General features: G+C 48.5%; 1 protein-coding gene across 1 annotated transcript in view; it reads left to right on the top strand.

The window, feature by feature from the left end:
- The window catches only part of ATAD5 (ATPase family AAA domain containing 5), a 440,833-nt gene that overhangs the window by 92,441 nt on the left and 335,117 nt on the right, over positions 1–13,275 (top strand). Inside the window, exon 11 of the mRNA XM_078654387.1 lies at positions 10,147–10,243. Within this exon, the coding sequence (XP_078510513.1) occupies positions 10,147–10,243 (97 nt within the window). The remainder of the gene's footprint in view (positions 1–10,146; positions 10,244–13,275) is intronic.

Below are 13,275 nucleotides of genomic sequence, written 5' to 3'. Positions count from 1 at the left end.
GACCAGGACGGACTATGGATGACTATGTCGTCGAGGTAAGCCGATGCAAACTGTGAAACGTCTTTCAGCACGGAGTTCATGAGGCGCTGGAAGGTGGCAGGGGCTCCATGCAGTCCAAAGGGGAGGACCGTAAATTCATAATGGCCTTCATGGGTACTGAAGGCAGTTTTCCGTCGGTCTTTTTCCTTTAAGGGCACTTGCCAATATCCCTTGGTGAGATCGAGTGTTGTAATATATTGGGCATCCCCTAGACGCTCGATTAATTCATCGACTCTCGGGAGTGGGTAGGCATCCAAACAGGAGATCTCGTTCAGTGCTCTAAAGTCCATACAGAACCTGCGCGAGCCATCTGGCTTGGGGACCATAACTATAGGGCTAGACCAATTGCTCTTGGACGGTCGGATGACACCCAGGTCTAACATATCTTCCACTTCTTTCTGTATCGCTCTTCTCCTAGATTCTGGGACTCGGTAGGGTCTGATTTTTACCGTTTTCCCTGGCGCCGTTTCGATACTGTGTTCGGCCATGGAGGTTCTTCCGGGTAGATTGGAGAAGAGCGAGTCATGGCTTATTAATAAGGTGTTTAGTTCCTCCTTCTGGCTATACGTCAGCTCTTCGTTGATCAGCAGTTCCTCTCTGGTGGAGCGCCCTGCTCCTGGGGCAACCACATGGACCTCGGATGGAGCCGGTCCCAACCACTTCTTTAGAATATTGATATGGTAAACCTGAGTTTTATGGGGCCCCGTCTGAAGGCGATAACTGGTGGTGCCTATAGTGCCGACTATTTTGTGGGGGCCTACCCATTCGGCTCGAAATTTCTGGGTAGATGACGGAAGGAGTATCAGGGCCCAGTCATTGATTCGTAGCCGTCTCCATTTCTTTCCTTTGTCATAATAGGTTTTTTGGCGCTTCTGTTCCGTTTCCAGATGGGTATAAGCCAGGTCTCGTAGTTTTCCCAGTCTGGACTTCAGACTTTGTGCGTACTCTAGGGTGGTAGCCGTCTCTTCAGGTAGCTCGTTCTCCCAGGCGTCCTTCGTCATCTCCATCAATGATCGGGGTTGTCTCCCATATAACAGTTCAAAGGAAGACACTCCGAGGCTACTCTGTCGCTGGCCTCTGATGACGTACAGAGCTAGGGGCAAGAGGTGGTCCCATTCCGCTCCGCTAACCTCCAGCATTTTCCGCAGCGTTGTTTTGAGAGTACGATTATACCTTTCCACAAGGCCATCCGTTTGCGGATGATACACCGAAGTGCGGATCTGGTTTATATCGAGGTTTTTACATACTTCCCGCATAAGTTTGGACACGAACGGGGTGCCTTGGTCCGTAAGGATTTCTTTCAGAAACCCGTCTCGGCTGAAAACTTCGATCATCTTATCTGCCACTTGTTTGGTGGTCGTAGCGGTTAGTGGGAAGGCCTTTGGAAACCTAGTCGCATAGTCAACCATGACCAACACATACTGGTACCCCTTTCTAGTCTTCGGGAGGGGGCCAATGATGTCCATGCCTACCCTTTCGAAGGGTTTCCCTATGATGGGAAGGGGTTGTAGGGGAACCTGCGGGGGCTTGGTCATGTTTTTCCGCTGACAGATGCTACACTCCTGACAGTACACTGCAGTGTCTTTGTATATGCCCGGCCAGTAAAAGTGTCTGAGGATGTTTTGAGTGGTTTTTTTCCCCCCTGTGTGTCCCGCTAACAAGTGGCTATGTGCAAAGAAGAGCACCTGACTACGGAAAGACACGGGTACCAGCAGCTGTGCTTCCTCATTGGGGTTCCCCTCCCGGTACAACAGGTCATGTTTAATGGCAAAACGGGGAAACCTGTCTGGATCATGTCCCTGACGGGCCTGTTCCCATGCGTTAAAAAGAGTGGGATCATTTGCCTGCGCATATCGGAAGCTCCGGTCTAATAACCACGGTTCAGGGGTGAGCATGGCAGGACAGGGGTTACTGGGACCGTTCTCTGGAGATCGGGTTCTAGGGAGACCGTCTGTGCTAGTCTTAAACAGGGACAAAAACCGAGGGTTGTCTGTGCCTATGATAAGGTCCTCGGGCAAAGATGTAAGCACTCCCACCCGCACCGTCTGCGTATCTCCTTTTCTTATGTATATGGGTATGTTGGCCACGGGGTAGGGTCGTACGTCCCCATGGACACACCGAATGCTCACCATTTGCCTGGGGATATACTGGGATAGGGTGACATGCTTAGTCTGAATCACTGACTGTCTACACCCCGAGTCGAGTAAGGCTGAAATGGAGGTCCTGTTTACCCTGACACTTACTCTGTACGTGCCTCCCATCTCTGCAGAGAAGAGAACCGGTTTTGGGAGATATCCGACTTCCATAGGTTTGTCCGGGGGTCTTCTCTTAGGGCAGTGTCTTGCGATATGCCCCCAGTTCCCACAGTCGAAACACTGGGGCCCAGCTGTTCCCTGAGTCAAGGGTTGCCAGGGCCGGGGCTTAGAAAGATCGCCCTGTCGTAGCGGCTTTTTCTCAGTTTTGAGAGCTTGTCTCTGCGGTTTTTCCTGCTCCCATCCTGGATTCCGGGGCTGTGCCCTTGCGAAGGAAGAGGCCATGTCGATGGCTTGTGCAGCCGTAATGTTGTGGTGCTGCCTTAGCCATCTCTGAGTGGGGTAGGGGAGAGCCTCAAGATACTGCTCCAGATAGATTCGGTCCATTATTTCTTCCTTTGAGCTTACAGTGGGAGTCAGCCACTTGTCAGCAGCCATTCTGAGGCGTACGAACAGGGTTCGGGGGTTCTCCCCAGGGGCACCCCGCTCCTTCCGGAAACGCAAGCGATACGCCTCTGCATCTAGTCCCAGATGTTCCAATATGATTCTTTTCACCTCCTGATACGGCGTATCCCCCGTGGGATTAGCCACCTGGTAGGCGGACTGTGCCTCCCCCACCAGGAGAGGAGCCAGAAAGAACGGCCATTTCACCACCGGCCAACCACAGGCCCTGGCGGCGCGTTCAAAATTAAGGAGGAACGCGTCCGGATCCTCCCCCGGTTGGTATTTCTGAAGAGCTATGGCGGCCGATCCATGTGGGATGACTCTCTCGGCACTGCCGCTGTGTTGGACGGGATCCACCCAGGGGGCCGAGGACCGCGTGGTCAGAGCCTCCTTTAATAGTTCTCTATCTGCTTGTGCGGCAGTGAGCTGCTGTTCTGCCACCCATTCTGTGGAGAAGTGTGGCTCACTGGTTATAGGCGGCAGACCCGTAAGCAGAGAATGATCCGGGACCAGGGTTCGATTCCAGACGCGGCAGGGTCGTGGACCAGGGTCAGCGGACTCGATAATTCTCGCCTCGGTGCCTACTCTAGTCAGAAACCACACTCGGCAACTCTGGGCATCAGCTTGCCTCATCTTCACAACGGCCCCCCCAGACCGCCGGGGATGCTTGGTCGCACCTTAGAGATACCCATCAGGGACCATCTCTCAGGGTGAGCCAGGACGGGTTCCCCAGCGGTCGAAGCGTGGAGATACTCCTCCGGGAGTCGATTCCTAGCGCTATATAAACCCGCAATTAAATTAAATTCTAGTCTTTCTTGCCCTTTTGCGAGCTGTTCAATCACTGTTTCCATCTTCTGTGTGCAGACGGCGTCTATGCCCGCATTCTCCACCACTGTAAGCTTTTCAGTGCTGGCGGGCTTAACAGTGAAGGGCAATAGACGGGTCTTGGTGATAACTGGTTTTATTGTGCTAAGTAAATAGTCCGAACAAGTCTTTCTCAGGACTGGGGTTCTCCTGGGAGATCTACTTCGGGACCTCCGTCTTCGGCGGTTGTCGAGATGTGAAGTCCTCCGATAGCCGGTCAGGCTCCGTCGGGCTGTGGTATCTTCGGGGTCCGTCTTGGCCTCGCCTCCTCCCAAGGGACCAGAAAGAAAACAAACAAAGGACACTCGTGAGAGCGATGTCCGGCTAAGCCAGCCGTATCAGGGAAAGGGGGTGAGGATTCAAACCCACGCGTGCTCCCGCTCTTCTGTATCCGTGAAGGGGGCGTGATGGGGGTTATGTGCTCGGAATGGGGAAACAGGGACCCAGGGATGTCTCTTAAGGTACCGTAGGACCTCCCTTTCGTCCCACCCAGCCCCTGAGACGATTACGCACCTGCACGAGCCACGCACCTCCCCCGGGTGAGTGGCTGGGTGACACGTGGGGTCGTTGGCCTCCTGGCGTCTCCACGTCCGTCAAGGCTCCTCGTCCTCCACCTAGCACGTCTTCCGTCTCCTTCGATCCTCTCTCTCGCCGTCCTCTCTCCTCTGCCTCACTCCAGGTGTACAAACACACCTCGTCGTCCCGGACTTCCTCTTTTGACGGCGTACCTTCGCTCCGTGACTCCGCCCACTCATTGGCTCCTTGATAGTTAAAGGGCCAGTCTCTCTCCGCCTCCTGTATCACAGCAAAGTCTTCCCCTGACCCTTGATAGTCTGTCTGCTGAGGGATAGAAGAGGGGTTAATGCAAGCACTTTGCAGAGACTCTCGCACTCGCATAGGTCCCGAACTCTGAACGGGGAGCCAAGCCACGGGCGCCCCGTTACAGTCACCAAGATGGTTGGAAAGTGTAAGGCACTGGAAAGTTCCTCCCAGGTCTTCTGAGGGACTTCCTCCTAAAGAATCCTTGAGACCCTCTCCTCGCAGGTATCCGAGAGTATCTAGATCTCCGTCACAAAGGCGTTCACATTCAAGAGGGCGCTAAGGATCTCGCCATTCTCCTGCTTCAAAGAGGAGACGGAGGTCTCATCAACAAACCTCATCTTCCAGGTCTTCTATTAGGGACTATTCACCAACCCTATATTCTACACCACCATCCAGGGTTTTTCAGATTGACATTATCGGGACCTTCAAGGAAGCGCTCTGCAGGGGTGCTAGCAAGTTGAACATCAATATGACTGCACCACCAGTTTCAACTTCTGTCATATTTAAAACCATTCATCATAGGTCTTCCACCAGACCTCTTCTGCCTTTGGTCCCAGGTCTGCTGGAGCCAGCAATGCAGACTTTCCTAACTCCGGCCACGGTGGGCTCCGCTCCCACTCTGATCTCGAAGAAGTATAAGACCACAGAACAAGACCCGTTATTTCTTCGTGCCGACCCACCTCCAGGGTCTGTCATAGTGATGGCGGCCAGAAAAGCACATTCTGCTACTTCCACCTCCTCTGTTCCTCCAGAAAAGGACAGTAAAGATATGTATTCCATGGGTAAAAGTATGTGTAATACCTCTGCGTCAGTCATGAAAGTGGCTAGTGCTTCCGCCCTGCTGTGTCGATATGACAGATCACTGTGGGACTCTTTGGCAAGGTTCACGTACAAGCTACCAAGAGGACCAACGAGATTCCTAGGAAATCCTGCAAGAGGGTGGATTGGTGGCAAATCAAGTAATCAGTGCTGCTGCTGACACAGCAGATTTAGTGGCCCATGTATATTCCCATGGTATTTGCTCGAGGCGTTCAGCATGGCTTTGTCTCACGGGTCCCGAACCTGATGCACAGAGGAAGATTGTCAACCTTCCCTTCAATGGCTCTTCTCTGTTTGGGTCCCACGCGGACGACGAGATGTCCAAGATGAAGACTGAATTGGACACCCTAAAGGCTGTTGGCTTGGAAAAGTGGAAAGAATTCAGACTAAGATTCCGTCCCTATGATCAGCGTTCCTTTCAGCAGAGGGTTCAAACCCCTCACTGGACCACACAAAATCAAAATCAGATGCAATTAAGGGCTCACTACCAACAGAGGCGTCCTAGAAGAGGGAGAAGAACGCAGAAACAGCAGTCTGAGCCCACCAACCAAACAATGAGGTGTGGCTTCCTCCATGCCAGTTGACTACTCTGTAATGTTTCTTTACATCTGGAGGAGTGGAAAAAGATAACAAAAGACCAGTGGGTCATCAGTATTGTGCAGAATGAGTATCTGCTCAGGTTCAAATATCCTACTCATCAATCCCTCCGCGAGAGAAATCTATCCATGACCACCATTTGTTATAAGCGGAGGTGAACATTCTTCTACAAAAAGGCACCTTAGAAAAAGTTCCCATTCCACAAAGGAAACAGGGGTTTTATTCTAGCTATTGCCTCGTACAAAAAAGTGGCCCCACCACAGAATACAGACCAATACTGGACTTGAGACAGATGAACAAATTCATTTGCAGAGAAAAGTTTTGGATGTTGGCACTGCATCAAAGCTTCCTACAACTTCATCAAGGGGACTGGATTTGCTTCATTGATTTGCAGGATGCATACTTCCACGTTCCTCGTGTTACCAAGAAACATCGCAAATTTCTAAGGTTTCAGGTTTCATTCCAGCATTACCAATTCACGGTGCTTCCGTTCGGACTCAGATCAGCCCCCCGAACATTCTCTAAATGCATGGCTGTCGTGGCAGCTTTCTTTGCAAGCAGAGGATATTCATATATCCCTATCTGGAAAACTGGCTCCTGAAGAGCTCGTCCCCTGCCCTGCTGCAGACTCCTCTCTCGTACTGTCTTCAGCTACTAAACCGGTTGGGCCTTCACGTCAACTTCAAGAAATCGATCTTCAATCCAACACAGAAGATCCACTACCTGGGTGCCTCCCTAGATACTGAAAAAGCAAGCGTGTGTCCTTCGGAGGAGAGATTATCCTCCATCCATGAGAAATGTCTGAACCTCCTTCACACGCAACGTCCCACAGTCCGACAGTTGTCATCACTGCTGGGCTCAATGGAGTCATGCATTTTCATCGTACCAAACGCAAGGTTAAACATGCGTCCTCTACAACGTCTGGAAGACCAGTGGATGCAGGTATCAGGACGCTGGGAAGATCATGTGATTCTCCATCAATCATCCAGGGATTCCATCAGATGGTGGAAGAAGCGATGCCACCTGATAATAATAATATTAATACAGCCTTTTATAAAGCTCGATCAGTTACCTCAACCGGAGGTGTCCCGGCGAAGGGAGTTCCTTTTCACCTGGATTCCCCCTACTCAGAAGATAGTCATGAATGCATCACTCCAAGGATGGGATGCTCATATGGGTCCTCTGTAAGTTCAAGGTCTGTGGTCAGAGACAGAACGAGGTTACCACATCAACCTCTTAGAGCTGAGAGCCGTGCATCAATCTCTTAAGTCACTGTACCCTTCGCTCTAGTCTTGGTCCATTCTGATTCAAACTGGCAATACAATTACGATGTATTACTTGAACAAATGTAAATGTAAATGTACATGTATTTATATAGCGCAAATCACCGACACGGTATCTAAGCGCTTGCTTAGGGAACCCGTCCTGGTATTCCCCTGTGAGATACCCCGGCAGGGTATCCACAAGGTGAAAGCCAGGCATCCCGCCGCGAGGGGCCGTAGTGGAGATTAAGCAAGCTATTGCCCAGAGTCGCAGAGTGTGACCCCGTGAGTCGAGTAGGCACCGGAGCGAGAATTATCGAGTCCGTGGAATATTAGAGCCCGAGACCCGCCGAGGCGGGGAATCGAACCCTGGTCCACGGCCGATCTCAGCTTCCGGGTCTGCCGCCTCTAACCACACCCTATGCTCACAACTGGGTGCTCAACAACTAAGTCACTCAAAACCTCTTTCAAACCTGGGGAGTGCCAGACATCGACCTGGTTGCAGACGCGGTAAACGCAAAATGCACCGTCTTCGCATCAAGGTTTCCCCAACTAGGCTCTCAAGGGAATGACCTTTTGATAGAATGGTCTCAGATATTACTGTATTGCCTTTCCACCAATTCCATTGATTCCCACAGTAATCAACAAGTTCTACAGGACCAACACCAGAATGATCCTGATAGCTCTGGAATGGCCCCGTCAATGGTGGTATCCAGACCTTCTTCAGCTCTCGGAAGTACTGTACAGGAGGTTGCCATGCCGTCTGGATCTCCTATCCAAGCTCACAGGGAAGGTTTTTCACTCCAATTTCTCATTCCTACCGTTGACTGCATGGCTCCTGCAATATGGGCACCTACAGTTGACTTCAGAATGCCTGGACATTCTCAAAGAGGCAAAGAGACCTTCCACTAGGAAATCGTATGCCTTCAAGTGGAAGCATTTTTACCTATGGTGTGTTAACAATGGACTTGATCCCGTCTGGTGTCAAGAACAGGTGATTTTACAATATTTGCTGCGTTTGGCCAAATCTGGTCTCCAGTACTTCTCTATTAATGTCCATCTTGCAGCTGTCGCAGCATATAGAAAGTCCCCTACCCAGATTTCCTTTTTGAAAATTACTGTTATCAAAGATTTCCTTGAGGGTTTGAGAAGGGGTTAGCCTCCAATCAGGACTCCTTCTCCTCCATTGGAGCTTAACATTGTTTTAACAAAGTTGATGGAGGCTCCTTTCTAACCTATTGATAGAGCTTCTTTGCAACATTTGACATGGAAAGCTGCTTTTCTAGTGGCTATTACATCGGCTCGCAGAGTGAGTGAATTCCAGTTGATGTGTTGTAAAGAGCCCTACACTGAGTTTCACGCTAACGGTGGTTCTAAGAACACATCCTAGTTTTTTACCTACAGTAGTCTCGGATTTCCATATTAATCAGACAATCGCACTCCCTACATTCTTCCCGAATCCTTCAAATCCGCCGGAAAGGTCCCTCCATTATCTGGACCTCAAGAGGGTTCTGAAGTTTTATTTAGACAAAATAAAGGAACTGAGAAAATCGAACCGCATGTTTATTAACTATGGTTCCATGAACAGCGGCTCTGCAGCTTCCAAGAGATCCATCTCTGGTGGATAGTATCTTGCGTATCATTGTCCTACCAACTGGCCAACAAAACCCTCCCGGGCAAACCTAAGGCCCATCTTATTCCAGAGCTTCTATTGATGGAGGCTTTGAACTTGAGTCTACTGTGTTGATGCTTTGCTAGATCTCTGGTTAGATGATCAATCTTAAGGTGGGAGAGCGAGGAAAAGGACGATAGCCAGTTCACTTCCCCTAGGAATAAATGTATGTATCAACGGGAACTGGCACCATAGTGTGTGCGGAACATTGATGGTCTCTAATATGCTATTTCTTTAGATCACCTTTTAAAATTCACTCACATAAGGTTCTGAAGAAAGCCAGCCCAATATTGAGAGTCTGGCTGAAACATGTTGATCATAAAGGATATCGGAGCCACTAAACACCTCCACTGATGTCCACCTCTCTTTTTTAACCACTGCCTAAGGCCCACACATTAAAATAGTATCTCACACTCACTGCACAAAACCTGCTCCGCTGTATCCAGGCGTCAAAGCACACCCACGGTGCACTCTGTGCCTTGGGTGGGACCTGATGATGAAGCATGTCACCAACTAGGTTGGTGAGTGAGGGTCTTCTTGAAACTCGAGTTTGTTGTCCCTTAACGAACATACACTAGGATCCTCTACCTGGTAACTAGTTCCCATTGATACATACACTGCTCTGTAGTTAGGACATTGTCCTTTTTGAAGATATTGTGCTAGACAACTCAGAATATCTATCTGTTCAGAATTTGATAAGCAACAGTGTTCACTAAAAGTCTTGCTTCCTTTCGCTAGAGCCAATAGACTAGTTATTTTGAAGTGTGGAGACTGAAACCATTCAGGTGCCTCCTTTTGAGTTTATTATTTTTGTTGGTGTTTCAGGGTTTGCTGATCTACCTATAGGGATCATACTATGGAACCGCAATTCTTTTTCTGAATATGCGGTCAAGCTATTACAGAAACGTCCTTTTTTTGCGTTGCAATTCCAAAACCTGTTTTGCGAATCCCATAATTTTTTAAAGGTAGTGTTCGGTATGGTTCCTCACAACAGAAAAGAACATCAAAAATTTGTCTCTGGCTATTGAGAACTAAATTACATACTCACTTAGCTGACCAGCAAACTCCAGCTGACTGTCCCTGCACTGCATTACATGACTTGGAAGAAACCTGGCTACTTAGAGGCACAGCTATATTGCTTATTTTCATTTTAGCTGGTTGCAAGAAGCTTGTTGGTTTGTGAATCCCATCTTTTTTCCAAGTTAAAACAGGACAGTATTACATTTTAAGTGTAAGTCAGCTTAAAAAAGACATCTAATTAGACATGTATTCATATTTTGAAGAGAAATGTCTGTTAAGTGTTCCAAGAACCAGCAGGTAGGATGCAATATGCAGTGCCTATCATTTTAATAATGATACTTTTCCTTTTGTTTAGATTCAGTGTCTGATGATGTTCTGTGGACAGAAAAATATCAACCCCAAGACTCCAGTGAGCTGATTGGAAACTCTGGTGCAATAAAGAAATTACACAGGTCAGTATAAAAATAATGCATTGTTACAAACTATTTCTGATGTCTCATACATACTTCCTCTACTGTAATTGCTCAACAAACAAAGACCCTAAATGTCATTACATTGATGATAATTCTGGAGAAACAAAACATTCATCTAAAAAAATAACGGATATTAGAATATTGGAAGCTCCATTGGAAACCATGGATGTGCTTCGGGGTTCTAATGGGCGGTAGGAGCCAGGAGCTCCAACATTCCATTGTTGTCGTTTACTGTGATCAAGGACCTCACCGAGCCCGAGGGATAGAAATCCCCTCTGGCTCCATGATGCCTTTCTTTTATTTATTACAACATTCTGCCCTCTAGTGGCGGAATAGGGTCATAGCTCTCCGTTGCTGTGCTATACCAGTATTAAAGTCCCCCTCCCTTGTTAAAGGTCTCACCTTCTGCTTTGGCCTTTAAGGCAGGAGCAGGCCTGTAAGGGCCAGTATAGCCCGCTACTGCAGGCTATAAGGCTATAGTGTACTTCATGACAAAATTAAAACCTGCACTAAGAGTACGGCGACGGTAGGGTTGGGCGTGGGGGGGATGCAGTCAGCACTTATGTTGTACTTATCCGATAAGAGTGGGATGCGTTCTACAGGATTTCCCACTATTTACAGGCCTCCCTCGTGGATATGCCATTTGCTGTGTTACGTCTTTTCAGTAAAAAGACAGACTGCATTGGAAAGTTGTTCTTTAGGTCTGTTGCCCCCTGCAAAACGGTTTGCACACAGGGTCAGAAGCTATCCAGAAGGAAGGCAGCTGTATAGTAAGTCTCTCAAACCAGTATATCCGTCACCTCAGTCTTTTCAGGACTGCAGACGGTGGTGTGACAGCCAAAGCACTGGCCAGCAGAGACATTAATCCTCCAATTTCTGTTCCGCTGCAGCAACAGCCTCCCAAACAACTTTATCTTGCACTTAATAGTGATGCATGCCTATCTTGTGGAGGGCAAGATCTGTAATCTGCTCCCATGGTGGTGATCCAACAGATCGGTCTTACAAATTGTTCAACATGGCTATGTTCAACCCTTTCTTTTCGCCCCTCCATATATTCCCCCTACATCAGAGCAAATTTCACACAAACACCTTCCCATTCTTCTGCAGGTTTTTTTGACTTTGGTCTGAAAGAATGCTATTGAAAGCGTACCAGACTCTGAAAGGGAAGTGGGTTATTACTCTTGCTATTTCCTGGCCCCTCCTCTGCAGTCAGTCCAGGACTTTTGGGCTGTAATACTGATAAGTCAACCACGGACCTGGACCACAATGAGAGCAGTTCTGAGATTTCTTGACCTCTTAGTCTACTGCATCCTTCTTATAAGCTATGCCAAGCTGCACATGCGTCTTCTGCAATGGAATCTGAAGCCCCAGTAGGCCGAGCATCAATGAAATCTGATAGATGCCATCCAGATTTCAGAGGAGATGGTTCACAATTTGCACTAGTGGCTGTTCGACCAGAATTGGTCCAGCGCAGACCCCTCTCCCTTCCCCACCCATAGCTTAGAGCAGTGACAATACTTCCCTCGGCGCTTGGGAGGTCATCTGGCAGAGGTGGAGGCCAGAGGCTCTGTTCTCGACTCCACACCAATCTTATGGAGTTCTGGCCAATTCTTTTGACTATGAAGGCCTTCCTGCTATAGATCAAGGGGAGGCTTGTGCAGGTTCCACATAACCATAATTTTCTATTGCACCAAGTATGGCAAATTGGAATTCTGAGTCCTGTGCCAAGAGGCTTAATGATCATGGCATTTCCTTGATAACATACCACCTGGCAGAGTCCCTGATAGTCGAAGTAGAGAGGTTAAGCAGGTGGAGTCAGTCAGATCACGAGTGCTGCCTACATCATGAAGTGAGACAAGGCATCTTCCAATAGCGGGGAGAACCCTGGCTGGATCTTTTTGCCTTTGTCAAATGCACAATGGTGAAAGTTTTGCTTGTTGAACTTTCTGCAAAAACATTCGTTAGGAGATGGATTCCAGCTGAAATGTGAGCACTGGACACCTGCACGCCTTGCAGAATTTTCTGCCCCAATCTTTGCAGAAAGACCAAAAAGGACTGGGTCTAAATCTACCTAATGTCACTGGATTTGACTAGGAGAGTGTGCTGTTCCCTGGGCATGAGCATTTTTTCTCCACCCTGTCACCCCATTGCAAGGATCTTCTTTTGCAGCAACATGTACTTACCTTGCACCCGAATCTGTGCAGTACACATTTACATGTTTGGAGATTGAGCAGCAGCAGCTGACTGCATTTGAACTGCTGTCCAAAGTGGTGTGTTTCCATGAACTCCATTTATGCTGGATGGTGGGACTAATTTGTAGCCTGGTGTGACACTCGTAAGACTGATCCCTTGCAAAGCTGTCTGGCCTCCTTTTGCTTTATCTTTGACCTAGGAAGGTTTTGCAATGATAACTGTTATTTGTCTGCCCTTTCTGTGTTTCCATTTTCACCTGGCCAATCATCCTTGTTTAAATGGGGGGGAGGGGTGGTCAGGGGGCCGCGGCTGCATAGAAGAGGACCTTGTCTAGTTGGATAATCTTCTGCATCAGGTGCTGCTATACAGTGGACAAGAAGTAGCTACGGGATGGTCTGAGAACCCATTAAACCAGGACTAAGACGGCTGTCGCCGTTGGCTTGTAGAGTGCCTGGCCTTCACATCTGCCATGTTGCGAACTAAAAAATTATTGCATACGTTTACAAAGCACCATTGTTTTGAAAGCCAGGTCTGGCTGTAAGGGCATTTTGCCTGCTCGGTCCTGCAGGACATTTGGTCCGAGTCCACTCTACAGACCTTCTACCTGGGGAGGTATTGCTTTGGTATATATATTCTAAGGTGAGGAATCTGTGATTGCAAGTACCCATCAGAGTGCTCTCTCTTTCAGCTTTGAGAATCTGGTTAATTGCAGATTCCTCAGTTTTTTCCCACCTCCATGTTCTGTTCAGTAAAGGCTTTTTTTTTTTACCTCTGAAGAGGCCCCATGTTAGTGTTCTGCATACGGATACCAACATTTA

This window comes from Lissotriton helveticus, chromosome 7 (genome assembly GCF_964261635.1).
Source record: "Lissotriton helveticus chromosome 7, aLisHel1.1, whole genome shotgun sequence".
In the NCBI taxonomy this organism is placed as follows: domain Eukaryota; kingdom Metazoa; phylum Chordata; class Amphibia; order Caudata; family Salamandridae; genus Lissotriton; species Lissotriton helveticus.
This window is presented reverse-complemented; position numbering and strand designations above follow the sequence as displayed.